The following is a 27,804-nucleotide window of genomic DNA, read 5'->3' on the forward strand; positions in this document are numbered from 1 at the left end:
AAACACGGACCGGTCACGTGACTGCACATCCTCTATACTACAGCACCCAGGGAACAGTTGGGGGTTAGGTGTCTTGCTCAAGGGCACTTCAGCCCAAGGATGCCCCATGTTAACCTAATCGTGTGTTCTTTGGACTGTGGAGGAAACCTGGAGGAAACCCACACAGACACGGGGAGAACATGCAAACTCCACAGAGAAAGGCCCTCGTTGGCCACTGGGCTCAAACCCAGAACCTTCTTGCTGTGAGGCAACAGTGCTAAAACCACTACACCACCGTGCCAAATGAGTAAATCATGGGCAAAGTAGCTGGTTCTGCTTTTGGAGTTTACCCATAGAAATCAACAAATGAGCTCAAGGCCAAGATCAGAGCTCATGATGCTGTGTTTGATTGCACACATTTTCCTAAACAAGACCTCAGTAGTGTTTCAAAACATGAGACTTGGGATGTAGATTTATTGACTACATGGTGTGCATGTGCTTTTTTTTTTTCTTTTGCCAGTGATGCAATTCTGAATCTTTAATGTCAATTCCCACAGGTGTCAAGAGATCTTAAACAATTTACGAGAACATATGAACTGTTACAGCCTGGCTCTGGTCAATTTTAAAACTCCACCCAATTACAGGTCCATTTCCTCTGGCAAAACATCTGGATAGTGAGTCACCACTGAGACCCGTGGTCACCAAACACTGTCAAGTATTAGCAAACACATTCTGCCCACCAAGGAAGAGTACGGAAAAACACCAACAAAATATAAAAGGAGAAAATGTTCCCAGAGTTTGATGAGAAAAATAAATAAATAAATAAATAAATAAAAGAAAGGCTCATCCTGCTTGAGCTTTATCCATCTTTAGGACATTGACATACACACATTTGATAGAAACGTTGAACTCAAGTGACTTACATTAAAGAGAAATACAATCCAAGCAATAAGCAGATGAAGATTCTTGGCCAACAGATGCTCTCTGGCAGCAATTTTCCGATTACCAGCTCAGAACGGTAATCACACTGCGACCACTTCCCACACATCAGCTGTGCCATACAATCGATTATCTACACATCATGCTGGCAGTCACAGTTGAAAAGTATCCCCCTTTCCGGTGACTCATTGTACATAATTTGGACCACTCAACATTTCTCCATCTCATAAGCATTGGTTCTCAGCAAGCAAATTAGGTTCGGTTCTGGTACCAAAAAAGATGCTGGGCTGAAAATGAGGAATCTGTGAGAAGCAAACAACTGTTAATGTGGACCACCTAGGGAGCTTTACATCATAAAATAAATAGCTAAAAACAATTAAACCATGCCATCTTGCACCTAATCACTGTCTATATTAATTAAGATGTGCCTGAATGATGAATGGGAAAATATGTTCTCAAAACCAGAAGCAAAACTCAAGATCCCCCATAGTTGGTAGTAATGATGTAACGCAAGGACGCTATGTGCATCTGTAACTTGTTTTGTTTGCATTTTATTTTCTTAAATATTTAACAGTTATTCCATGAAATCAAGTCGTACATGAGCTGATAGCCGACAAGGCACGCAGCGCTGCGTTGGGTATAAGCCATGTACAACGAGATTGAGTGAAATAACTGTTTTATTATAGCCACATTCACTGGATTTTCAGAAATAGAGTGGTTTTATTTTTAGCAAATGTGAGAAATAAAAATTGTATACAATACATCCAACAAAATCTTTTCCGCTTAGAATGTAAACAAACTGGCGAAATGACAGTCACAATTTGTGAAAAATGCTACAATAATAATAATAATAATCTCATCTCATTATCTCTAGCCACTTTATCCTGTTCTACAGGGTCGCAGGCAAGCTGGAGCCTATCCCAGCTGACTACGGGTGAAAGGCGGGGTACACCCTGGACAAGTCGCCAGGTCATCACAGGGCTGACACATATGCCTCTTTTCCACCAAATCAGTTCCAGGGCTGTTTTGGAGCCAGTGCTGGTGCTGGTTCACAACTCGTTCAACTTGCGAGCCAGCTGAGAACCAGTTTGCTTTTCCATCGCTCGCGGTGCTAAGGGAAGCCATGTCATTACATCGCTGTATACGTCAGTTATGTCATTGTATACGTCATTACATCGCTGTATACGTCAGTTACGTCGCTACGTTTGCATAAACCTTGGCGCAAATATCGAAGCAAAAACAACACAGAAGAAGCAGCAGCAAGAACAATAATAATAATGGCTGACTTCGCGTTTGTACAGCTGCTGCTTCTTGTCGCTTAAAAATGGCGATCTTTCGCGGTCTTGTTATTGTTGTTGGTCTTAACAACTCCGCCCCCCGCTGACGTAAGCGGTTCTTTCCTCTGGCCCAGCAGAGAGTTGGTGCTAGCCTGGAACCGTTTTTTCTGGCCCCAGAGCCAGTTCTTTGTCAGTGGAAACAGAAAACCCAGTTCCAAACTAAGCACTGGCCCCGAACCAGCCCTGGAACTGCTTTGGTGGAAAAGGGGCAATAGACAACCATTCACACTCACATTCACACCTACGGTCAATTTAGAGTCACCAGTTAACCTAACCTGCATGTCTTTGGACTGTGGGGGAAACCGGAGCACCCGGAGGAAACCCACGCGGACACGGGGAGAACATGCAAACTCCACACAGAAAGGCCCTCGCCGGCCACGGGGCTCGAACCCGGACCTTCTTGCTGTGAGGCGACAGCGCTAACCACTACACCACCGTGCCGCCCAATAATAACAATAATAATAATAATTCTTGAAAAATAAAAAAAATAAGTTCTTAACATCAAATAATTTTCATTCCATATTTTGTTGCTTTTATATATATATATATATATATATATATATATATATATATATATATATATATATTTTTTTTTTTTTTTTTGGGGGGGGGGGGGGGTCTTCTTCTTTAGGGCTTTTTGGCAGTTGACAAACCAACTTAAATGTGCATTACCGCCACCAACTGAGCTGGAGTGTATTCTTTGAGGGGTTTTTTTTTTTTTAATACTTCATAATTTTTGGGGTTTTGTTTTTGAGTAGAGTTTTTATTTCATGCTAGGTTGGTTCAGTAAAACATTCCACTATTTTGTTTTTCCCCTACTCATGGTACCGGTATATGAGCTGATATCCTAGTAGTAGAGTAGCCAATCAGAACACACGAATGCTCACATCCAGTGAATGTGGATACAATAAATACCCATGCTTATTATACCTGCCCATGATATTTCCTAACACATTTGGAAAATAACTATTTGCAAAATATGAACAAACTAGTAACCTAATTTAAACCACGGCAACCCTGACCATGCATTTCCTATGTAAATGCATCACTCATCACTACACATTCATGTTAATATTCATGTCATAGTTTAACTCATGCCTTCACCCGCCTGAGAGTACAAACTTTCCGCTCATGTGACTTCCTGTGACCAAATAAACAGCTCTAGTCTCAATCAGGTGCCCTGTGAACCTTTCTGGCAAGCTTTCTTTAAAAAAAAAAAATCATTAAATCAAATAATCAATAAAAGGAATATTGTACCTCTTCTGCATATCTGTAATTGTGTCTGGTTAAAAGATATCTGTTCAAACTGAATAATGTATTTATACTCTCACCTGCCACTATATTAGGAACAGCCATACACCTGCTGTGTTATGCAGTTCTCTAATCAGCCGATCCCTTGACAGTAACACAATGCATCAAATCATGTAGATACAAATCAAGAGCTTTGGTTAATGTTCACAATGTTCAAACATCAGAATGAGAAAAATTGCGATCTCAATGTGTGACTTTCTTTCACTGTGGCGTGGGTGTTGGTTTGAGTCAGATGGACTGGTTTGAGTATTTCAGAAACTGCTCATCTCCTGGGGTTTTCGCACACAACAGTCTCCAGAGTTGACACAGAATGGTGCAGAAAACAAAAAACACTGAGTGAGCAAGGTCAGAGGAAAATGGCCAGATTGGTTCGAGCTGCCTGGAAGGATATAGTAACTCTTTACATCCGTGGTGAGCAGAAAAGCATCCCAGCATGCGACAGCAGAAAACCACATCGGGTTCCACTCCTGACAGCCAAGAACATGAATCTTAGAATCAAATGTATGTGACTACATCCTTAAGGCCCAGTCACACAGCCGATCACGCATAAATCACGTATAAATCACGTATAAAGTTGGCTTGTGCGTGATTGTCAGTGGAGAAATTGACCATTTTTGGGGGGTGTGCGTGGTCGAAAATCACCGATTAATTGCGCATGGACTACGTACAAATCACTTACAATCACTTAAAAATCACGCACATCAGCGCATAGGGTCAAAAGAGGGACAATTTCTGGTTTTTACTGACGAACACTCGACGCATAAACTGCGTATGAACCACGTATAAGCACGCATGAACCGCACACTAGCACTGATGAACGACGCATAGAGCGCGCATGGATCAAGTGTTTTATGCGTTAATACTTTTTAGTCAGTGATTATCAGTGGATATCAGTGAAATGTACGTGTTACTACAGCGAGACATGCGTGATATGTGTGTTATTCGTCAGTGAAAAGTCATCGACGTGCGCGGTAGCGGTAAATTTCTTGCGATCAACCACTAACGGTCCACGCATATGTCGCGCATTGTCCGCGTCAGAACTACGGCAAAGGACGCACGAATTACGTTAAACGGTGCACAATCGCGCATACTTGTGCGTGATCAATATTTTTAAGCAGCTCAAAACCTGGAATCGCACACAAACCCGATTCGTCGAACATCCACTGACAACTACTGATGCTCCACGTCAAAAAAACTTATGAATTACGCACAGCACTGATGAATCGCGCACGACTCGAAATTTATGCGCAATTCATGCGTAAATCGTAAGTTTTGGCTGTGTGACTGGGCCTTTAGTCGGAGGTGTTTTAACACCACGTACACTACTGTTCAGAAGTTTGGGGTCACTTTGAAATGTCCTTATTTTTGAAAGAAAAGCACTGTTCTTTTCAATGAAGATCACTTTAAACTAATCAGAAATCCACTCTATACATTGCTAATGTGGTAAATGACTATTCTAGCTGCAAATGTCTGGTTTTTGGTGCAATATCTCCATAGGTGTATAGAGGCCCATTTCCAGCAACTCTCACTCCAGTGTTCTAATGGTACAATGTGTTTGCTCATTGCCTCAGAAGGCTAATGGATGATTAGAAAACCCTTGTACAATCATGTTAGCACAGCTGAAAACAGTTGAGCTCTTTAGAGAAGCTATAAAACTGACCTTCCTTTGAGCAGATTGAGTTTCTGGAGCATCACATTTGTGGGGTCGATTAAATGCTCAAAATGGCCAGAAAAATGTCTCGACTATATTTTCTATTCATTTTACAACTTATGGTGGTAAATAAAAGTGTGACTTTTCATGGAAAACACAAAATTGTCTGGGTGACCCCAAACTTTCGAACGGTAGTGTACTCCCAAGTATGAACCCATTCTTATAAAGTTTCAATAGACCAACACCAGCACTGATGCCAGATCCTTATGAGTGGAAAAAAGAGTGATATGGGTACGCAGTAGATTCCAGTCGTACACCCTACTGTAATAAAGAGCTCAAAAGTGAGGCCTGGTCCAATTGGAAAAAATTCAATCAGCAATATTCCCAGTGATTCAAACATCTGTGCTCCCAGCACAGGATCAGCTCAATGAGACAGAAATCCACAATGTACGCATTGTAATTTGTTCATGCAGCACAAAAAAAGGCCTGTGTAAAACCTCCACCTCCTCTGAATTCCTGCGCCTTAAAAAAGAAACACAGTGAGATACTGTATATCACATAGCATGCCACCTCTAGTGGCTGACAGGACAAAGCCTTAAACTGTTGATAAACTGGCATAAAGTAGCACTTCCCACCTATGATGACGCAGTCAGTGCAGATAGCAGGATGTGTCGGATATATTGACCATCGAGGCCCGTCAAGTGTGAACAAGTAGACTTTTTATTGGGATTGTGTGTGAGTGTGGGACAGAGTATGAAAGATGAGAATGACTGGAGTATTCATAAGTGCTGGGAAATATGGGGGTAAAAGGTGAAAGTCGGACAGGGGCGTGGATGCAAGAGCGATGTGGCTGAATAAAAACGAACAAGTTAATGGACAGGAACAGTAATATATCTTGATGCATAGTAGGCTAGGCAAGTTGGATCATATTAGCTGTTCCATTCAAACCCACCCCTGGAAATCTCTTCCAAGGGGATTAATAAACATTTCAACTTTTTTTTTTTTTGAGAATACATAATGTGTAGAACTCACTTCATTCTGTGCTAGCACAATCTTGAAAATTAAGCCATGAATGGAATTCCTTTTCATCACTGGGTGCCTTGCCTTGCTATCTAAAGCCTAACCACACCTTCTTCAGACCACCAAGAAGGTTTTCCAGACAGAGCCGGCCTGTGGCATAGGCAATATAGGCAAATGCTAAGGGCGCTGCGTCCATCCAGGGGCGCAGAAACGGGGGGAGAAAAATTATGACTTCCACTATTCTGAAAACGAGTCAGCATTATAATGTCTTAGCCTAATTTAATTGTACAGCAAAGCATGTAGTCAGGGTGCGATTTGTCAAAAAAAGCGGGGTGGGGTGGGGTGGGGTGTGGTGGTGGTTGTTAATCATGAAACAATAAGCGCTCAACAGTGGTTCGCCCTGTCTATAGTGTGTCTTCGGGCGCGCAAGTGCGCATCCGCGACTATTCTCTGTTTTGGCCATGTAATAGCCTAAGTACAAAGTGTGCCCAGGGGCGCCAAGGGCGACCAAAACTCCACCAAAAAGTTGGGATGGAGTTATTGAATGGAGATGTTACCAAGTGCATCAGTGGTGTACAGTGTTTTCAACCACTGTGCTGCCGAACTCTAGTACCGCGGAACACTAGTGTGCCATGAGAGATCACCAAGTGTACCGTGGAAAATTATAGAATGACTGTATATTGTAAACATTGGCAACAGCGTTTTAGTTTCAGTCAACATTTTCTATTGGTGATGTGCCTTGAGATTTTTTCATTGAAAAAAGTGCACCCTGGCTCAAAAAGGTTGAAAAACAAGTGTAGCCTACGCAGTAGTGGTCGGTGATTTTCTTATGCCTACTAAAAATGCACAATGATAGGTTATAAGGGGGGCGGGGGGAGCAGTGCTCATCGGGGAATGAGAATGGCTATCCACTGCAAAAAGTAGCCCAGACTACAAGTGCTTAAAAGAAGAAATCTAAACTCTCGGGTGCGCAAGGGCGCAAACGAAGGCTACAGGAAGAAACAAATAGAGCCAAGTATAGAGGTAAGTCTGATCTAATCTCTCATATCAACCATTATAGTGGCAAATTAATATTTTAAACGCCTGAATCAATGTCTACCTAGCTAACTAGATGCAAACAGCAATAGACTTCAATAACAAAGTACCCATAATAGCACTTTTGTTTGAAAATACAGCCCATTGATGTCCTAACAGGGTGCTTAAGTTTGCACAATTTAGAAATATAGAAATTTTTATTCATTTAATTTGTTAATTCTTCAGAGATGACTTCACTTTTAATCGCAAAAAAGAAACTAAAAATAAGTTCTTGTTTATTGTCCATGCACTACACTTTGAACAGGGTGCGGAAGAGTTTTTGCTCATTATATGGAGATATGTATTGAATTTGTGTGGTCATTTTACTTTGTGACACTTTATGTTAATAATGATAACAATAATAACAATAATGAAAAAGATAAAAATGACTTCTTGTTTATGGTCCATGCACCGTACATTGTTTAATAGTAATAGAATAGAGTGATTAGATTAAAGTGTTATTTAGATGTTATAAGAGGGTTTTTTTTCTTGGGGGGGCAAAACTCAATCTCGCCTAAAGACCTAGAGCCGGCCCTGTTTCCAGAACCTTTCCAAGTGTTCAACATGCTGTTTTCATTAAACACTTCCCTCATACTGCAGCCTGAATTTGTCCATTGTCCCCTCAGCACTGAGGGTTTCACATCTCCTGATTCTGAAAGATGCTCAATCTCTGTAGGAAGACTTCAGGTACAGTTTTTCACGTCAATCTGTGGAAGATCTACCTGCAATGCAATGCTCAAGGACCACAGATTCACAGAAACAGTGCTGTGAAATGTGTATTCTCAGAATGCATTTCCTCCACATCTGCTCTGAATCACTTGGCCATTAAAGGATATTATTGCTGCATGCACTCTTCAGGACATCTGCATTGTTTCAAAACACTTGATGCATTTGGACACATACCTGAAAGAATGAGAATGGCTCGTTTTGCTGTACTGTCCCATGAAAGCCAGATTTTTATACCAATTTTAGATCTTTAATATCACCAGGAACCATCACCAAGAAATCTGCAGTCCGACAAACCCATAAACCTGAATTCAACATGTTCCTACTAAAAACTTCCTGTGCCTCTGGCAAGCAGGAGACAAGCAGATCATAATCACAAGACCCATGACTGAAGGAGAAATTGAAAAAAATGTCTGTGGACAATACAGCATGACCGTTGTAATTGCAGATATGTGACATCGAGCGCTGAAGAGATTTAGAGAATAAGCTAGAGATACTAAGGGAGGATCATGTGAACACTGAAGGAAATTTGTCAGATTTGATTATAGATTAAGGTCTTGAACTAAATTGCCTTCGCTTTACAAACTTAGACTCTTGTCTGGAAAGTGCATAATGCATGATGTTATGGAACACAGTATTCCAGTGCAATAACTAACGATACTGTTTTACTGTTTCGCATGCCCTTTAGTCACACTTTTTTTTTTCCCTAGGAATGCATTCATACATGTCCCCAATGCCCCTGCCGGATAGACATTCCAACATTTCAACTCTTCAAACACTCGATAACCACAAGAGAATCATGATAGAGGGCATACAATTTCCCACTCCATGACTGGACCTTACAAACCTACTGTAACTATTTGCACATTCATGATTTTATTACAACTAATTAAAGATGACCCAGTTAAAAGTCATGACCCTTAAAGTATACACAATTATACTAAAGAAAAATTAACCTCATTTTGAAGAAAGAAACTGCATGATGGACGTATTCACATGGAAAGACAGACATCAACAAGAACATGCGAAGGTTTAGTAGTGCTGTGCCATGCATAGTGGAACACCAGGAAGTGAAAATGAAATAAAGCACAGAGCACCCTGTTGCCTTCCATCTCCCCTTCTACACCCACACCACCATGCATGTACATCTGTCTCAAGACCACACAACACTCAAGCATGCAAACCAAAGACGAATAAACAAAAAAACACCTTGAAACAGGTGAATGACACAACCCACAAACAGGTGGCCGCTGGTTCAGAATGCATCTCTTCAGTGGGCTGAAAAGAGAGATGGCATTCTAACCCGCCTTTACCTTTCTGGGTACAAACGGACAAGCACTGACTGCCATCATCACTCTCCTCAGGGAGTGAGCTGCATTCCACTGGGAGGCGTCTGTCCTGCAGGAGTGTCCAGCAGCTGTCGATCAGGAGCTCGCAGAAGCTGCGGCATGGCATCTGTGGGGGTAGGCCTGGCACCCCACAGCGTGGCATTGCTAGCAAACAGAAAAACCACTCCACTGCATGGTGGCAGCCTGACTGAATGAGAAAAGCCCACTCACCCAGAAGTGCCTGCACATCCTCCACACTGCTCTGGTTAAGAAAGTTGGGTACTGTGAAACTACCGGTATTCAGACCATAGCAAAATGGAAAATCAGACTCAACCAACACACAGCGTGGGGATTCAGTGGCATGTGTCTCCCTAGCAAAGAAAGAGCGATCGCTTTCTACGGTTAGTAAATCGTTTGAGACAGAGTATTCATGAGAATACTGTGTCATGTTATTAAGATCAGCATGCCAACCAGAGCTGTTGCTATTTGATGTGTTTCTATAACCACTGACACTTTCAGAAGAAATGTTTATGCTTATGTTTAACTGACTCGTAATGGGGTCACCAGGTGAACCAGCAACTTTGCCAATGAGTTCATCCGTTTCAGAGAGATCCGCTTTGGTCGCATTCTTCTCCAGCTCAGTATCCTCTGCAAGAACATGGATATTATCCTCACCAATAGACAAATTGGCTTGAACTTTGTTGATTTCCTGGTTTTCCCCCAGAGGGGACCAAGTGGCAGGCTTAACAGTAGGCTCAGATTCAGGTTCAACCCCAGACCCAGAAAGAGACCATGATCCAGATCCAGATCCAGAGCCAGTCTCTAACCCAGAACCATGTTCTACCTCTGCATTTGATTGCTCATTCCAGACTGAACCAACTCTAGATCGCCCTCCACTCCCCAACTCCTCACCCTTAGCAAGAACATCCACATTGGTAGCACCTGTGCCTTCTGTACTCAGGGGTTCTCTTGTAGGTACTGTTGTTGGAAGAGTTGTGCCCAAAGTAGTCACATAGGCTGGTGTCTGAGTGCTCTTGCTGTTGTCCTTTGAGCTATCGAACCAAAACCATCCATGTGAGTGCCCGATGCACAGACCCACCAGCACACCAAGCCACAGTCCAACCGAAGACATCTTGTCCAACATCTGATCTTTCAGCAGTTCACACAGGGTCTTGCAGCAGGCATGCCCACAGTCAGTAATCCACTCTTACTCACCCTGAAGTCACGACACTCAGCCCCTCAAAGCAGGGAGAAAAAGTACAGAGGAGGAGTAAACTATTCAGTGTGTGGGGGGCTGGTTCCTTATTGGGCTGAGCTTGGGACTTTTCCCTCCCACATCCCCTCCTCCTTCTTTTGTCTCTGTAGTGATACAGTGTGTCTGCTGATAGATAATCTTGCCAAAAAATGCCTGTGAAGCTTCCTTTTGTGAGTGCTGGTGATTTGAACGACTGGGACAAATGCCTCCCTGATGGATTTTTTTTCCACCTTTTTTTTTCACTTTATAGAGGCACGGACATTCCACAATCTACCCCCTTGCCATTTAAATGGACTGTGCAAAATTAAACACTTCTGACTCTTAAGGTTAAGGATAAATTACTGTAGAAACCCGTATTTGCGGCTTCGAAAACAGGTTGGCACTATTGGATCAGTCCGAATTACATTTGAGTAATTTTTGAGAGTATATCCTGTAAAATCATCATCTTTTTTTTTAATCTGACAGCACTGAATATCCATCAGCTACCCCTTTCCCATTCCCCTTGAAATAGGTGAATGCAATAGAGCAAATTTTACTAACAAGTCATATCCTTTACAATGGCCAAGAAGGAAAAAAAAAATCAATTTTTAAGTCCTAACCAATCATATGTATCATAATAATACAGATGAGAATTCCTGCCTTATTTTCTTACCTCGAATCATGCAGGATATATCATTTATATCTCTTTTTCTCTTGCTCTCTGGTCAATGTAAACAGTGCTCTTTGGCTCTACCTTGCAATTACTTTTCCACCCCCAACTCTCCATTGGAGTAGTTAAATAGTGATCCAGGACTCACTCTCCTGTTCAGACTGGTACAAACAAGTCCATAAGATCTGGTGAGAGGACACATATTAATGGAAGTCGTGAGCTACAGAATTATTTCAAGACAAACAGCTAGTTTTTTTCCATCTGCCTGTAGAGGAAATAAACTCATGCGAAGGTGTGTGCGGAGTTTGTCTTCAAATGCATAAAAGGTGATACCGTCACAGAATTCAAGGATTTATTTGCACAGAGGAATTCAAGCCATGAAAGTAGAAGAAATGGAGATATAATTCTCCCAAGTCCAGAAATGAACTATACAAGGAACTCCATACAATACAGAGGAGCAATAGCGTGGAACTTAAAGCTAGATGGCCTTTCAATTTAATAATATCAATAAAATTTAGTTCCCTCTGAAACTTGGTCAGAATTATGTATTTATTTTTATTTCTCTAATATCTCACAAAATATCAGGCCATTCTGTGACCGGGAACATATCTAATTTGAGGGGATTCCATCGCAAATAATATGCACGAGATCGCCCGGTTCGTGCAGTCAAGCAAACGGACGAAGTGCATGTGTGCATGCGTAAGTTTACCTTTGATCATCCCACCATCTCCAATGATCACCGATATTCATTAGTTTGGTCCTGTGTTTCCTTTCCTTCACAAAACAGCATCTTTTCTTTTTGCTTTCAGTTACTGTAGTCGGTCTTCCACATTTCATTCGCACACTCACATCCTCCATTTTTATCTCCTGTTTCAAATTTGTATCCCAAAATGTATGGAATCAATTTTGTGCCAAAATGTTCATACAATACTTTTGAAATATCAAACAAAAACGACAAATCAAAATACAAAAAAAAAAACCCAAAAAAGTCAATTTTTTTAGACTGGCAAACAAATTATTCGTGGAATCGTGCAAAATATCAGTCTATTACTCTTCAGAAACCTTTTATTTTTGTTCCGCGTCTTTCTCAGTTTTGTTTGATGTCATTTATTTTGGTTGCGATTCCAGCTTTCTCGTTTGCGCTCCCTGACTTTTTGCTTGCAGTTTTGGCACAAACTTCACGTGTGGGTGGGCTGTCCAGGAATGCATTCCCATTGGCTAACTTGTGTTTGACTGACAGTTACACTCAGCCATTCCCTACTCGGATTCTGGTGGACTGTTTGACGAATGACCGATCCATTGATGGTAAACAAGGATCGAGTGGACTTCAGTGGCGACTGTGATATTGAATTTACACTTTGTTGAATTAATTCAATATCATAGTTGCCACTGAAGTCCACTCGATCCTTGTTTACCGTCAATGGATCGGTCACTCGTCAAACAGTCCGCCAAAATAGGAATGGTCCTGTGTAGGGAATGGCTGAGCGTAGCTGTCAGTCAAACACAAGTTAGCCAATGGGAATGCATTCCTGGACAGCCCACCCACACGTGAAGTTTGTGCCAAAACTGCAAGCAAAAAGTCAGGGAGCGCAAACGAGAAAGCTGGAATCGCAACCAAAATAAATGACGTTAAACAAAACTGAGAAAGACACGGAACAAAAATAAAAGGTTTCTGAAGAGTAATAGACTGATATTTTGCACGATTACATGAATAATTTGTTTGCCAGTCTAAAAAAAATTGACTTTTTTTTGTATTTTGATTTGTCGTTTTTGTTTGATATTTCAAAAGTATTGTATGAACATTTTGGCACAAAATTGATTCCATAAAAATGCCTTGAACAAATGGGGAAAGCCCACCACATGATGTGTGATGGATGATGTAGTATCTTGAATTGCGTCGTGGTGAAGCAGGAAAAAATACCAGAGAATTTAGGGCCACGTGGCCCTAAATTCATTAATTGTTATATTTTTTAAAAATAATAATGAAATTGGAAGTCTGTGATTCGAATTCAGTAACTTTTGGTCCACTAAACAAAAATAATTGGGAAAATCAGGGAAAATTCTTTTTATGACCTACACTTGAAAAATCTGAAAGGCGGTCTACCTTTAAATGAATTCAAGCATTTACTAGCTAAATTTGACATTAGTACAATAAATTTTGATCCTACTGTAGCCGTAAATAAATACAAAGGCAATAGTTATGCATACTATTAATGAATTTAATGTGAAGATAACTAACAGATAATCAACAGATTTAAGTTTTTTATTTTTAAAGATTGTGTATATTTTTTATCTTTTGTATTTGTAATTATTTGTATCTCTACATGCACGGCCTCACCAGCTCTGCTGATCAACTTATCATGTTTAAATAAAGTCATTCATTCATTCATTCATTCATTCATTCATGCATGCATGGTTGCCCAAGGCTTTGACCTCTATATCATCTGTTTGACAACAGCGATCATCTCACGTGTCAGTTTAGTTCAGGAGAACGACTCTCACAGAAGAAGAGAAATTCACCCCAAAGCAAGCACTTCCAGCATGCATTATAGTTTATTTCAGTATAATGATAGCTTAAACGTGCTATTAAAACAATGGGTTTTTTGTTTATTTGTCAACAAGACTATAAAACTTACTGTAACGCTTGTGGACAACGTTAACTTGTTTAACAAGTTTAATGAGAGCTCTTGCCTCTCAGTTAAATATTACGTGATAACGTTAGGAATTACTACTACTACTATTTCGAGCTAGCTCGGACATCACCGACAAGCTTCCTCCATTCTTCACGGTCATCCATGATGTTTTTCAATTCCTCAGTGAGTAATCCAGTGTCAAGTTTCCACTCCAAGTTTAAGTACCTTGCTGTGGTGGAGTAGCTTGTGTGCTCCTTCGACCTGGAGAGATATGCTGGTGGGAGTAATTCGCCTGGCAGGTCTAACCATGCCAGATAGGTCAATGGATAGGAGGCAGATAAAAATCACTTCGAGGAGTGAACCTCAATGGTAAAAAATCCTGGAGTAGGCAGCAGTTCTCCAGCAGCATAGCTTGGCATGGACCGACTCACCAATACACTGGCTTGTTATGCATTGATTGATGGCAGAAGATGATCGACACAGTCAACCACAAGAGCATGGATCAACCAGTTCATATTAGCTGAATACTGCGGTTGTTAGTAGGAGTTGTGATCACTAACACTGAAACCATACTAGCAATCACGTGGCAGCAATTGAATGACACCGGAAAGAATTTAAAGCATCTCTCCATCAGATCCTAAATGTGAAATGGTGGCAGTGCATGACCAACGCTGAAGTGCTGCAACAGGCAAAAACAACAAGGATAGAGACCATTCTCAGAGGCAACAGGATCCGATGGCTCGGCCACGTATCCCGGATGGATGACAATAGAATTCCCAAAAAGTTGCTGTTTGGAGAATTGAGACATGGTATACGTTCTAGGGGAAGAGTTTAGAACTTCCTTGGACCGCCAGGCCTGGAGATCGCAGCTCTATGAGGGAAAGCAACTCTGCGAAGCCAGGCTGACGTCTATGGCAGAAGAGAGATGCAAGAAGTGCCACCAAAGGGCTACATGGGTCCCCCATTGATGATGATGAGGATGATGACTAAATATGTGGATGGGAATACAAGTCATTTTGACAAATATTTTATCAACTTTTTCAGCATACCTCTTAAGTACACAAGGTGGCCAGGTGCAATTAGCGAACATAAAGCTGGACGTAATCTGGTTTCATCAACATCATCACTGCCACTCATATATGAGTATGGCGGCTGAATAGATTAATGGAACAGAGGTTCAGCTATGACCAATCTATTGATCGTCTCAACACCATTGGGTGGTGGCCTTCCTACACTCACAATAAGTCTGTTTTTTTTTTCAAAGGGAAGAACACCATTTAGCAGCGTGTGCATGTAAATGGAACTGGGTGCACAAACCAGAACCAAACTTGGCCTTTCAACTTTCTGAGTCCAGGGCAAGACATAGTCAAGACACTGGGAAAGATGAATGTTGCAGTCATGATGCGCCGTCGGTAATCCTCTGCCACACCCAGGACTAGGCGTTTGTCGGGGGCCTTAACCCCTATCCGTTTGACCAAAAGACCTGACCACAACGGCAGCAGTGAGCATTGCTTGGAGGCCAACCCCTAACCACTTGAGTCTAACAAGAACCTATACCACAGTGGCAGTGGTATCGTAACCCTGACATAGGAGGCTTATGGGTTGTGCACCTTGCCCAAAGGTGCCCCAGAACAGTGGTGACTATGGGGTAGTGACATTCTCTCTGGAACCCTGGAACTCCTGAACCAGGGCCTCACCACCAGATGCAGTTTAAAGTCTTACCCAGGACATAATCTGGTTTATAAGCAGTCATACTGAGCAAAACTGGACTCCTTGCCATTATATTCGACATATAATACCTGAATTAAAAAAAAAAAAAGATAGATGGAAAAGGCTGGATGCCTTTGACTCCTGTGGTTGCACTGTAGTTCTATTTAAAACAAAGCTAGAGGAAAAACAAATGAGCAATGTGACTATGTGGGAAATCCTACGCACAAGATACTTGGCTCTCAAGGAGCAACTGATTCTTGACCCCTCCTCTTCACAAGCATTTAGCCAAGGAACATGGTCAAAATGAGCGGGGTGTCCATGGGGAATAATGTGGGAATGATATGAACAAATGCTCAACAGTACTTCACCCTCATGCCAGAACCAGTCAAAAACACTAGCCTTAAGCAAGATGACAAATGGCTATTGAGGAAATTGCCAATGGTTACAGATGCAGAAAATGGTAAAGTATGCCAAATGTATTAATATCGGAATGCACCAGTGTGGAAACTGACGCAGAAAAAAAGATCAGTTGTTCTATGCCTTTAACAGCCAATGAATAAAAATGAAGTATGCATGGTCAGTTAAGTAAAGCATAAGTAATCTTTAAAACACATCTGATTCTTGAGATGAATGAAAAAAATCTTAGAAGACTGTATTTATGGTCTATAAATCGAGGATATTTCACGGTTGTGCGAAGATATGAAGTTTATCTTAGAGCAGTGAACATATTTCATGAGTGAGCGAAGCGAAGGAGTGATATATTTTTCAACACAAGAAAATACACTTCATATCTTCGCACCACCTTGTAATGTTCTTTATATTATATGGAAACATCCACAAAAAAATACTCAAGTTAATCAAAAGAATTGTAATTATGAACCAGTTTGCCATTTTGACAACGCACATCTAGTCAGTGAGAAAACGCTGGGAGTGATGTCATCGGAGTGAAATATCGGGAATTATTATACATACGGGACACTTTTTTGATGGAATAAAAATGGGTTCTATTCCCTTCTAGTAGGTTTCATTCATTTGGTTTGATAGCATGCAATATTGTTAGCATATCGCTTATCCTCCGTGTATTACGCCTCTCTACCCAATGGAGAATAAGCATGCAATATTGTTACAATATTGCACGTTGTCAAGACAACACGATGTCACACATCAGAGCTCATGCGAAGATCCATTGACAAAACTTTTCTACTGTGCATTCATAGAATCATTTCTTCGTTTGCCAGGAAAGAGAAAGACGCACTGAAACACCCAAAAAGCTACCAAAACTTCATTAGATATTCTTCACACAGAGAAAAACATACCAACGGACATCGAAAAACTGGAAAAGAGACACGTCAGAGATATAAAACTTTTGTGCTAGTGAGTGACTGTGACAATTTGTAAACAAACATGGCCGCCAGGTTTGCTTCGTTAAAAACGGAAGATTTTGAGAAAATTTTGGCTACCAGGTAGCTCCACTGTGTGTAGCTATCGATGTTGATTTCAAAAGTAACTAAGTAAATTACTGAGGGAAATGAATACTTAAGTCTGAGTGAAAAATACTGTAGCGAGCGTGCAGCGTGGAAGAAGAGTCTGGAGACAGAAAGCTAATGCTGTGTTCACACTTATACCGGTACGAAAGTGGTATAACTGTATCGATACAAAGTATACCGGTACAGTTTAGTGCATCTGTCCACACTAGTGAGAAATGTTTGCGGTTTTCTTTCACGGTAGTTGAAATGCGCATGCGTGAAATGTTTGCGTGGTTACCGAGTAACTTCCTTCTGAGAATATATGGCGGATGAAACAACGTGTGTGTGCTTTTTGTTGTCAATGTACAGTCTGTATTTCTGGTCATTTATTCAGTCGAATCGTATAAAACGCACGAGGCAGTTGAGAAAGAAACAAACGAATCTCCGTTCTTCACTATTTTATTCAGCGAAGACATCGATTGAGGTGTGTGACTTTGCGCATGCTCATTATATTTGTATCGATACAGAGCCGCTTCATCTGTCCACACTACAGCGAAGCGCTACAGTACCGCTACTGTACCGGTACGAAACCCATACATTTGTGGGTTTCGTACCGATACAGTTATACCGCTACAGTACTGGTATAGTTGCTAGTGTGGACAGGTGTTGCGGTATGAAAGTAGTTTCGTATCGGTACAAAATCCCTAGTGTGGACAGGGTATTAGTTTCTTGGTCGTTAGCCTGTGCTACTTGCTCTTGATAGCACTGGCTTGACCGCTTCATGAGCATTCGCTAACACTACTGATGAACGCTACACTGGCTGGAAGGTGACTTTACTGCTGCACTGATAGCGCTAACTCGCAAGTAAGTTCACGTTGGCCTTCAAGAATGCTGATATGAAGAGCGTGTGTATGCATAATAATATTGGCTGCCATTTTTTCATCGTATATCAGGTACATTCCATTCAGCTACTTGTCTTTGACTCATTCAGTATCATGCTAGCTGAATGGAATCTATCTGATAGACCACTCAAAGCCAGCCAATATTATTTAAATATGTCACCCAGATCTGCGATGTATTTTGTATGAAAAATATGCGTTTTTAAACACAGGAAGATAAACTTCATATCTTCAAACCAGGGGCGGCACGGTGGTGTAGTAGTTAGTGCTGTCGCCTCACAGCAAGAAGATCCGGGTTCGAGCCCCGTGGCCGGCGAGGGCCTTTCTGTGCGGAGTTTGTATGTTGTCCACGTGGGTTTCCTCCGGGTGCTCCGGTTTCCCCCACAGTCCAAAGACATGCAGGTTAGGTTAACTGGTGACTCTAAATTGAGCGTAGGTGTGAATGTGAGTGTGAATGGTTGTCTGTGTCTATGTGTCAGCCCTGTGATGACCTGGCGACTTGTCCAGGGTGTACCCCGCCTTTCACCCGTAGTCAGCTGGGATAGGCTCCAGCTTGCCTGCGACCCTGTAGAACAGGATAAAGCGGCTACAGATAATGAGATGAGATGAGACATAGTCACAAATAAAATTTACCCAAATTTACCAAAACAATTAATCAATTTCCTCACAAGTGAGGATGTTGAAAAATATGTTACTCAGTGTCCCGGATGTAGTTCGTATGACAAATAATAGTGGTGTATTTCCCAGTAAAACGTTCGTGTCTATGTAATAAAATAAGTTATTCATGGCACTCTTAGAGCTACATGAATGGCATTTTAATAGTCTGGCCAATAAAAGAAGGCTTTGAAAGTTAATTCTTAAATTAAATTAAATTAAAATTAAAATCTCCGCAATATGCACTGTCTGTTCAACAGCTGGTATAAAAATAACCAAATACTAATGCTGAACTGATATTATTTCACATAATTATTTGCCAATGTGGATATTAATTATTATTATTATTATTATTATTATAAATTAATTATTAATGCTTATGACCAAACATGCAGTACATCCAGTTAGTTTCACAGTGACCAAAGGCTGAGAAAAGTCTTATTCGTGCGATGTCCCATCCTCTCCAGGAAGAGGAATTTATGAACTCTAACACAGTCACTACCATTCATAACCTCAACTCACAATGGGTTTGTTCTTTGAGTGAAAATGCAACAAATCACTTCATGGCTTGGGTATGTCCATGGATGGGAATCCCCATGCTCTATATGTTGAATCCCTCACAGGACCTGTCCATAGTGACCTTTCCCAGCACGCACTCCACCTCTTTCCCACAGTTCACTCTTGCTGAAGACGCATCACTGGGACACGGCATTCTCTGGTGTATTCACTGGTCAAGCTGAACCATGGCAGCAGCTCTGTAAAGTATTGCTACAGCTTCCTGTGCTCTAGACGAAGCATTGCCTGTTCCTTTTGCCACAACCCCCCACCCCAACCTCTTTTCTTTCCTTTCTTTCTGCATGTCTTTTTTTCATAATTGAGTGCCAAAAAGGTTCTACGTGCCAGAAAGCCACCTGGCAGACTCTCATGCAACCAATGTTGTAGTCGAGTCACTAAACCTCGAGTCCGAGTCCAGTCTTGAGTCCCCAGTGTTCAAGTCCAAGTCAAGTCGTTAAAGAAAATTTCGAGTCGAGTCCGAGAAGAAGACTCCAACTGCACCATTTGACGGTGGCTGTTGCTGCCTTTATGTGAAAGCGTCTCTGCTACTATGTTGGACTAACGTTCCTGCTCAACTGCCCCATTTTAGTTAATAGGCTCCAGATAAAAAGCTCGTTCATCGCTCAGCAAGCCCCGCCCACTATCAACAAGGCAAATAACATGAGAGAGGGTTAAGGCTACGTTTACATTACGTCGATTCAGCGGATCATCAGATTAACGTTCTTAAAGCGATTCGCGTTTACACTAAAACCGTTAGCCGTGCACACAGCAACACCAATACACGGATACGCTCGGCTCCGCAGGCATCCTGCGCTCCAAATCACTCCGCCCTGAACAGCCAGTGCCCTCTGGAGGGTGCAAACTCCGGCCCTGCGCAGCTCACACAGCGCGCGAGTGAAGTGCACAAGCCACGATTCGGGACTGAGCCGCTGTGTGTGTGATCCCAGCGCATATCACTTACCACTTGCAAGTGGAAGGATGGCAAGCCTAAAGACAATCATAACTACACAATGGGCAGTATTTGCATCAGTATTTGCAGTATTTTCATACTTTTATACTCTTTGATGAAAGGTGATACAAGGCGGAAGTCTGCGCCGTTTTTCAGCAGTCGCATCACATGACCAATGCCAGCGAATCAGGAAGGTGGATGTCACAGTGACGTTGTCCAATGACGACGCCAGCTAGAGCTCAGCACAGCGTATTCGCGTATCTCAATGTTTACACAGCACCGGACCAGATACGATCTAGATTGAATACGTGGACGCTGGCGGATTCCCGTTTCCCGGCTTTTCCAGGTGGTTTAATGTAAACGGACAGTGCATCCGCGAAGAAAACGAGACAGATACGGTCTAATGTAAACGTAGCCTAACACTAGCTAGTTCAGCACTCAGCAAGCAAACCCTGCTATCAACAGAGCAATGAACACAGCGTGCCACTTCCTTCTCTGGGTGGAGTCTTGACAAATGACGATTGAAGTTTGAGGCTGTCCCCGTCGTCTCCTCGATAGTTCTTCTACATATGGAACACATTGCGGTGCATTTTTTCCCACTGCACTAGACGTCTGTATAAGCAAAGCGGACAATCCTAAGGGCGTCTCTCCAGGCATTTTAGCGCCATTAATGTTAGTTTGTATGACATATGATCGGGTGAATGTGCATTCTCTTGCATAAAATTAGTATAAAAATTAATATCTTATGCCAAATTAATATGGCATGTTACAAAAAATAAAGAAAAAATCAGAGTCCTTGTCTCTAATTTACGAGTCTGAATGCAGTTAAAGGACCCATGGCATGGTGGTTTGTTGATGCTTTAAACGGGCTCGTGGAGGTTTCCAGATGTTATATCCGCAGCCTTTCTCGAAATGAACCTTCGGCACGTAGATATAGCCTCCTGGGAGAAAGCCCCATTTCAGCCCTTTTCCCAGTGCGTCGTTTTGCTAATGAGAAGCATGGAGGCGGGGAAGGGTAGAGGGTGGGGGCGGGCCATGGGGGAGGGGCTTGACGAGGCTGCGCACACACATACTCGCTGCTATCAGCGCCTGTAGCCACGCTGCTAAGACAAAACCCCGTTCTCCCTCGGACTCCTTTCGTAAACTCAACGTGACACAGAGAACAGAGAGTGAGAGTGTTCGGAGTGGTAGTTTGCGAACGTATAATACCCTAGGCTTGAACACGCACTCCATAACCAAAGAGGATAGAAGCAGCAACTACAGCAACATATCGCTTATCCAACAGAAGACATGCATTGCGGAGCAATAGTCAAACATAAGCTCATAAGTTACAGTCAATTTCCAGACTAAACTCAGTTTAACAGAGCATGCTGCATGCTTTTTGGTTTTGTAGCGCAGAGTACCTGGCTAACTGCAGGAAGCGGTTAGCTGCACAGCTAATGTAGCCATTGCAAGGCTAACGCACCGATTTTAAAACACGGCAAAACGACTTAACAGTTATACACTTACTTGTTGGGTGTTTGTTGCTGATGCGGCAGGGATGCTTGGTACGGACCCAGGCTTCAGTGACAGTTGATGTGCAAAACCTGCCCTGTACTGTCCCAAGTTGTGGAAACATTCATCAGGAAAATGCTTCCGACAAACATACACCGTCTTAGGTAGACTCGACGGCATATTATTGGAGTAAATAAAATTAAGCCACTGCGTCTTCAGGGGCTCTCCCGTCGACAGTAAAAACAGACTCCTTTCTGTGTTGTCACATCCATGTACAGCGCAATTTCCATGTTTCGCTCGCTTAGGTGGTGCCATGTTGTTGTGTCCTCTATGGTCTCCTCACTACAAAATTGAAGTGACGTATCTATGGTGGCAACTTTTGAGCTGGGCGGACAATCCATACAGTGGGTGGGAATCCAGAGGGGGGCATGGGGATCATCTCCCTTGCTGACGTAGTAAAGGGAAAAGCCTATCAACGCGCCATTTTGACGCGCCATTCTCAAATGTTGACAAAGGGTGGGCATAGTTTGGTTTACACATTATGACATTTCTAGCCACTGGGGTGACTTAAGAAGGTCAGAGGAACTCATTTTAACATTAAAAAACCTCAGAAAGTGAAAATTTCATGCCATGGGACCTTTAATGCACAAAGTCCAAGTCTGAGTCATCAGTGCTCAAGTCCAAGTCGAGTCACGAGTCCTTAAAATTAGGGCACGAGTCGGACTTGAGTACTACAAGCCTGGTTGCTGCCCCAGTTTCAAATTCCCTGATTTGATCCTGGGCTCAGATTTCTGTATGGAGTTTCATGTGTTCTTTCTGTGTTTGCATTAGTGTTCTCTGTGTTCTCTGGTTTCTTCCTACTGTCCAAAAACCATGCCAGTTGGTGGACTGGCTATGCTAAATTACCTCTTGGTATGAAGGATTTGGTGTGCTGGGGGTTGAACAGCAACCAAAAGCCTTAAAGGGATCCTCCAGCGGATTTACTCTTCAACTTATGTTAAGTAAAAGTATTTGTAGATTTCAACAGTCAAACATTCATTTTTGAGAGACCAAATAGCATTCGAGAAAAGTTCATTTTTATTAAAATACCAGACGGGCCTCTCGTGAAAGTGACGTATGCGATGATGTAGCATAGTAGAAGCTTGGAGCAACTCGGCTGTTTATATCCTCTGCTAATATTGTGGTTTTGCTAGTTTTACAAAGTACTTTTACCGAATTTATAGTTTTTTAAATAAGTAAAGTACGCCCCATTGCACAGCATATAAATGCCAAAATGATACTAAAAAGAAGGACGAGAAGACATCTTTTCATCGTTTACCTGGCCAGAATCATCCAACTATTCGCAAGAAATGGATTCATGCCATCGGAAGACCTCAAAACAATCTGCCTGCAGTGCCTTACTTATGCTCCGAACATTTCTGTTTCAATGAATCAACGGAATTGGAAGCGAGATTAATGGGGACTTTCAGAATAAAAAGAAAGAAAAGACGATGCCGTGCCAACAATATTTGCCCATCGTTCAGCTCCAAAAGTCCACTGATGCAGTGTTGAGCGGCAACAGAGACAACAACACCGGGACGTTAGTTTCGACTTTGTTCTACCGTGGTTCTTTGTAGTATATTATCGGTGTCTTACCTAGTGAATTGTAATCAGTATTCTGATGCGTTGAGGCTCTTCAGCGTGTACTGGAAGAAAATACGGGTAACAAAGAAAACAGACATTAAAGAATAATCACCGACGGATCAAGAGGCGGAGCATTTGATTGAGCTTCAGGTTTAGTCAACTATACTCCAGATAAGAGAATTACTCAGAACATTTTGCATGAAACCTCAATCGTTTGAAATTTCCAAAGTTTTATTTCATAGTAGTTTCAGTTTCATTTATGTCCTAGGAACGTGAATTGACCGGAAAGAGAGATCTTGCTGTGCAAACAGATGAACCAGTCAGTGTTGAAATCCAGACAGAGACAGTTGTCTTCGAAGACAAGATTATCCAGTGTTCTTTGTTGGGAGATGAAAGCGTCTCATTAGATGATTCGTTTGAACTCTACTAGCAAAACCACGATGTAAGCAGAGGATATAAACAGCCGAGTTGCTCCAAGCTTCCACTAAGAGGCTGTCCACACGGCAACGGAGTCAGGTGAATCTGATAAAATTGTTTATCGTTTCGGCCTGGCGTCCACACGGCACCGGCGTTTTGGGTGCCCCACAATGATATTTTTTGAGAACGGGTTCCAGAGTGGAAAAATCTGGCAACGGCGCCGTTGCGAAGTCGTCTGGATGAGTAGAACGGATTTGTTTACGATGACGTCACAACCATATGACTAGAACAAGCAGCACTCTCGCTGTTTTGTATGAACCGCTGCATTGCGTTCACTTTTGTATACAGCTTTTCTTTTAAATAAACAAGTAACTGAACCATTTCTTGAATTTCTTTTTTTTTATTGGATAAGACTGCTTTTCAAAATGTTCACACACAATACAAAAAGTTATATAAATTATATAAAAATGCTTTTCAAAATGTTCACACACAATAAGAAAATTAAGTTACATAAAACTATGCACACTAATAAAACTAATCTGTACACACAGAAGGCACGATTTCCTCGCGTAGTCGCAGCCATCTTCTTCTTGTTGTTGTGCGTTTGTTCCTGTGAGTGCTTCACGCCGGGTAGAAGAAGGGGTTTATGCGCATGCGTCTACTTCTTCTATTGTTCTGGTGTCTCCGATGGGACCGTCTTACAGCGCACGTAGAGGTGTGGCATGTGTATTGCATTGTTTTCAGCAAGCGCTGCGTTGCCATATGTACCTGATATTTTACTGATCCGTTGCCCATGTGGACGCGATGTTTTTTAAAATAAAATCTCGCTGCCGTTGTCGTGTGGATGTAGCCTAAGCCGCGTCATTGCATACATCACTTCCGCAGGAGGCCCGTCTGGTATTTTTATTTTTCTGGAACAGTATTTGGTCTCCAAAAATGAATGTTTGACTGTTGAAGTCTACGAATACTTTTACTGAACACAAGTTGAAGAGTAAATCCGCCAGAGGATCCCTTTAATCATAGACAGGCTTGACTAGTTTGAAGAAAGCCGCTAATGTAAATCCAACAATAGAGGCATGTAAATTGTGTGACATAAGTTTGGATTACGTCCCGATATATCCCTGGGCATACTAGAGATCTGCAGCAATTACACCAAGCCACAATGTACTCTTTAATTTCTTTAACAATGTGCTTTTGCATGCACCAGTGTCCTCCAACTCGGGTTATAACTGATAATTACATGAAAGGTATAAATGATGGCTCAGACAAATGCAGACGAGGTACTAAAACACCAGAAGAAACTTAGAGAGGTTTTTTTTTTTTAAGAGACCAAGAATAGACTTTGAAACTTTTCTTGCTGTAAGTTTAGAATAAAGAAGTCTCTGATTTGCTCGAAGAAGCTTATGTCTTTCCAATCCATCCAAATAATTAGCAAATTGAAAACAAAATTACAAAGACCATGTCCTTATTTAACCTTACGTCAGAATAAAACACTTTCTCTTATGTTTTGCATTAGGGGTCATCCATAATTTTCATCATTATCATGAGTCTACAAAGAGTAGACTTTTGAGCAACCCCCCCCAAAAAAAAGTGTACATTAGCGGACAAAAAATGATGATGGATCTACGTGGAATAGGAATTCAAAATAAAACCATGTCTTGTATTACTTTTTATTAGGGCTGTCGAAGTTAACGCGATAATAACGCATTAACGCGATCTCAATTTATCACAATTTAAAAAAATAGTGCCGTTAACGCAAATTCTAATTTGGCCCTGCAAGTCACCCGTAGTTCATGTTGAGGCTTGTCGCGCGCTGCTTCAATCAGACCCTCCAGGATTTCGCGATGTTGCGATTTGCAACTTCAACGCAAATTCAACCAATCCCCGTGAATTCAGGGCGGTGTTGCAATTATATCCAATCACCGCAACTTTCCCGCAAATTTGACCAATCGTTGGCAGCATGTGCGCAGTGTTGCCAGATTGGGCGGTTTTAAGTGCATTTTGGCAGGTTTTGAACATATTTTGGGCTGGAAAATGTCAGCAGTATCTGGCAACACTGCATGTGCGAGTCAGTGTTTATGTAGGCTTAAATTTTGTTACTGAAAGTGTGTGATGTTTACAGTGAAGGACTGTGTGCACTTTACATTATTTTTTTACTTAATACAAGAAATTAACGGATGCCAACATTTTTGCCAAAATGGTATTTTATTTTCCATTGTTTAGGCAGCTTCAGCATCATACTGTGAGATTCTGTTCAAATTGTTTTTTTCTTCTATGAAGCCTGAGCCATTTATTTTATTAGTTTATAATTATTGTTTAATTTAGTCTTCAGGAGAGACTGCCTGCACACAGTACTAGTATTAATAGTTTTTTTCTTACATGAAAGCTGAGGCATTTATATTATATTTTAAGGTAACTTCATGTTGTGCTGTGAGGTTCTCTGCACTTTAACTTTTGAACCAACAGGTGCATTTGGATAAGTACGGTAAAGCCTATTTTTCTGCATTTTTGTAGTCCTGGTAATCTTTCATATTGGTCAAGTTGTTTGTAGGACTATTTCTCAGTGTCTTTGTTTTTTTTAATCAATAGTTTTTCAGTAATAACTTAATATTTAACATATCACTCAATTTTAATCACAAAAAGAGAAAATCGCAACAATTTCTCGCAACTTTCACTTCCTCCCGCAATGTAATCGCAACAAAAACCTAAAAAACACCGCAACTTTCATCGCAATTTTTTGGAAAACCCCCCGCAACATCAGACATTTTAGCCCGCAACAATCACAAAAAAGACCCGCGAAATCCTGGGGGGACTGATCAGTAAGAGTAAGTGTGAGTGATGGAGAAAGGTCTGTTAAACGGGAAGTTTCATTTCAAAAGTTTCATTTCAAAAGAAGAGTGTGATTGAGTTGGTCTTGGTATGCACTTTGCAGTTCTAAAATACTTTTGTAAAGTGAGATTTCAGTATGCTGTAGCACTGTGATATGACACTAAAGGGGTGTTCACACGGCAACTCTTACTCCGGTGTAGCACCGGGTCTGCCCCGGTAGAGCGTTCACACGGTACAAAGTTATACCAGTGTAGCCCCTGAAAGCTGCTTAAACCGGTGCAAATCTAACCCTGCTCGGGAGGTGGTTTAAGAAATTTACTCCGGAGTAAATGCTAGTTTGCGGGGCAGCACCGAAATAAAATGGGACGTCTGAACGCTACAGGGGTAGACTCGCTACGCGTGAGGAGAGTTGATTACATACGAGCATTGCATAATTTGCATCCTGGTATTTTGTGCTTCCAAAATGGCGAATATCAACAATAACAGAACTATGTGTCTTCCAGTGTTGCCAGATTGGGCGGTTTTAAGTGCATTTTGGCGGATTTGAACATATTTTGGGCTGGAAAACATCAGCAATATCTGGCAACGCTGGTGTCTTCATCCACGTTGTTTTCCCGGCGCTTGGTGATGCCATGACAACCGGGAAAAGGAAGTACATTTTCACGCATGCGCATATTTAATTTCCGCATTATTACTATCGCAAATGATAGTAATGATAGGAAATGATAGTAATAAAAGGAAATGATATCAAAACTTTATTACTATCAAAGGAAATGATAGTAATAAAGTTTTTGCTACTATTGCACGGTCGCAGAAACTGCCGTGTGACCGCAAGTTGGGGCTGCACCGGTGCTAACACGCTTCTCTCTAGTAAGCAGGGTTGTGACGTGTGAACGCTGCGCAAAATTTACACCGGTGTAAGATATATCGCAACCAAATACATCGGTGCAGCATCGATGCAAATATGTGCCGTGTGAACACCCTATAAATGTCTTTCTTGAAGTCCAACTGCAATTTATTTTTGTTTGCACAGCACTGTGAAGACCTATAGGCTGTGACTGAATACAACTCTGGCACAATTGAAGTTTTATTTCATTTTTATTTTATTTTGTCACACATGTCTGAACTGAGACACAGTAGTATGTGACTACATGTTTTCTATTTGAGACTACAGCTCCCTAATCCATCACAAAATCCAATTTGGTGTTTTGTATGTTCAGTACTGCCTAGTATGTGAGTGAATAAACTCCCTTACCATTTTCTCTTGTCCCAGCAGTTTTAACAAGTACTTTTAGCATAAAATGTG

General features: G+C 41.6%; 1 protein-coding gene across 5 annotated transcripts in view; it reads right to left on the minus strand.

The window, feature by feature from the left end:
* col18a1a (collagen type XVIII alpha 1 chain a) overlaps positions 1-27,804 on the minus strand; it is a 327,724-nt gene that overhangs the window by 167,852 nt on the left and 132,068 nt on the right. Inside the window, exon 1 of one of the 5 annotated variants that reach the window (XM_060930349.1) lies at positions 10,278-10,601. The exons of 1 other annotated variant lie outside the window; for it this stretch is intronic. In XM_060930349.1, coding sequence (XP_060786332.1) covers positions 10,278-10,509 — 232 coding nt within the window. In that variant the 5' untranslated portion in view covers positions 10,510-10,601. Of the gene's footprint in view, positions 1-9,350; positions 9,850-10,277; positions 10,602-27,804 lie in introns of those variants that run through there. 3 more of the 5 variants (XM_060930347.1, XM_060930348.1, XM_060930353.1) reach the window with 3 other exon arrangements.

This window comes from Neoarius graeffei, chromosome 9 (genome assembly GCF_027579695.1).
Source record: "Neoarius graeffei isolate fNeoGra1 chromosome 9, fNeoGra1.pri, whole genome shotgun sequence".
Taxonomy (NCBI): Eukaryota; Metazoa; Chordata; class Actinopteri; order Siluriformes; family Ariidae; genus Neoarius; species Neoarius graeffei.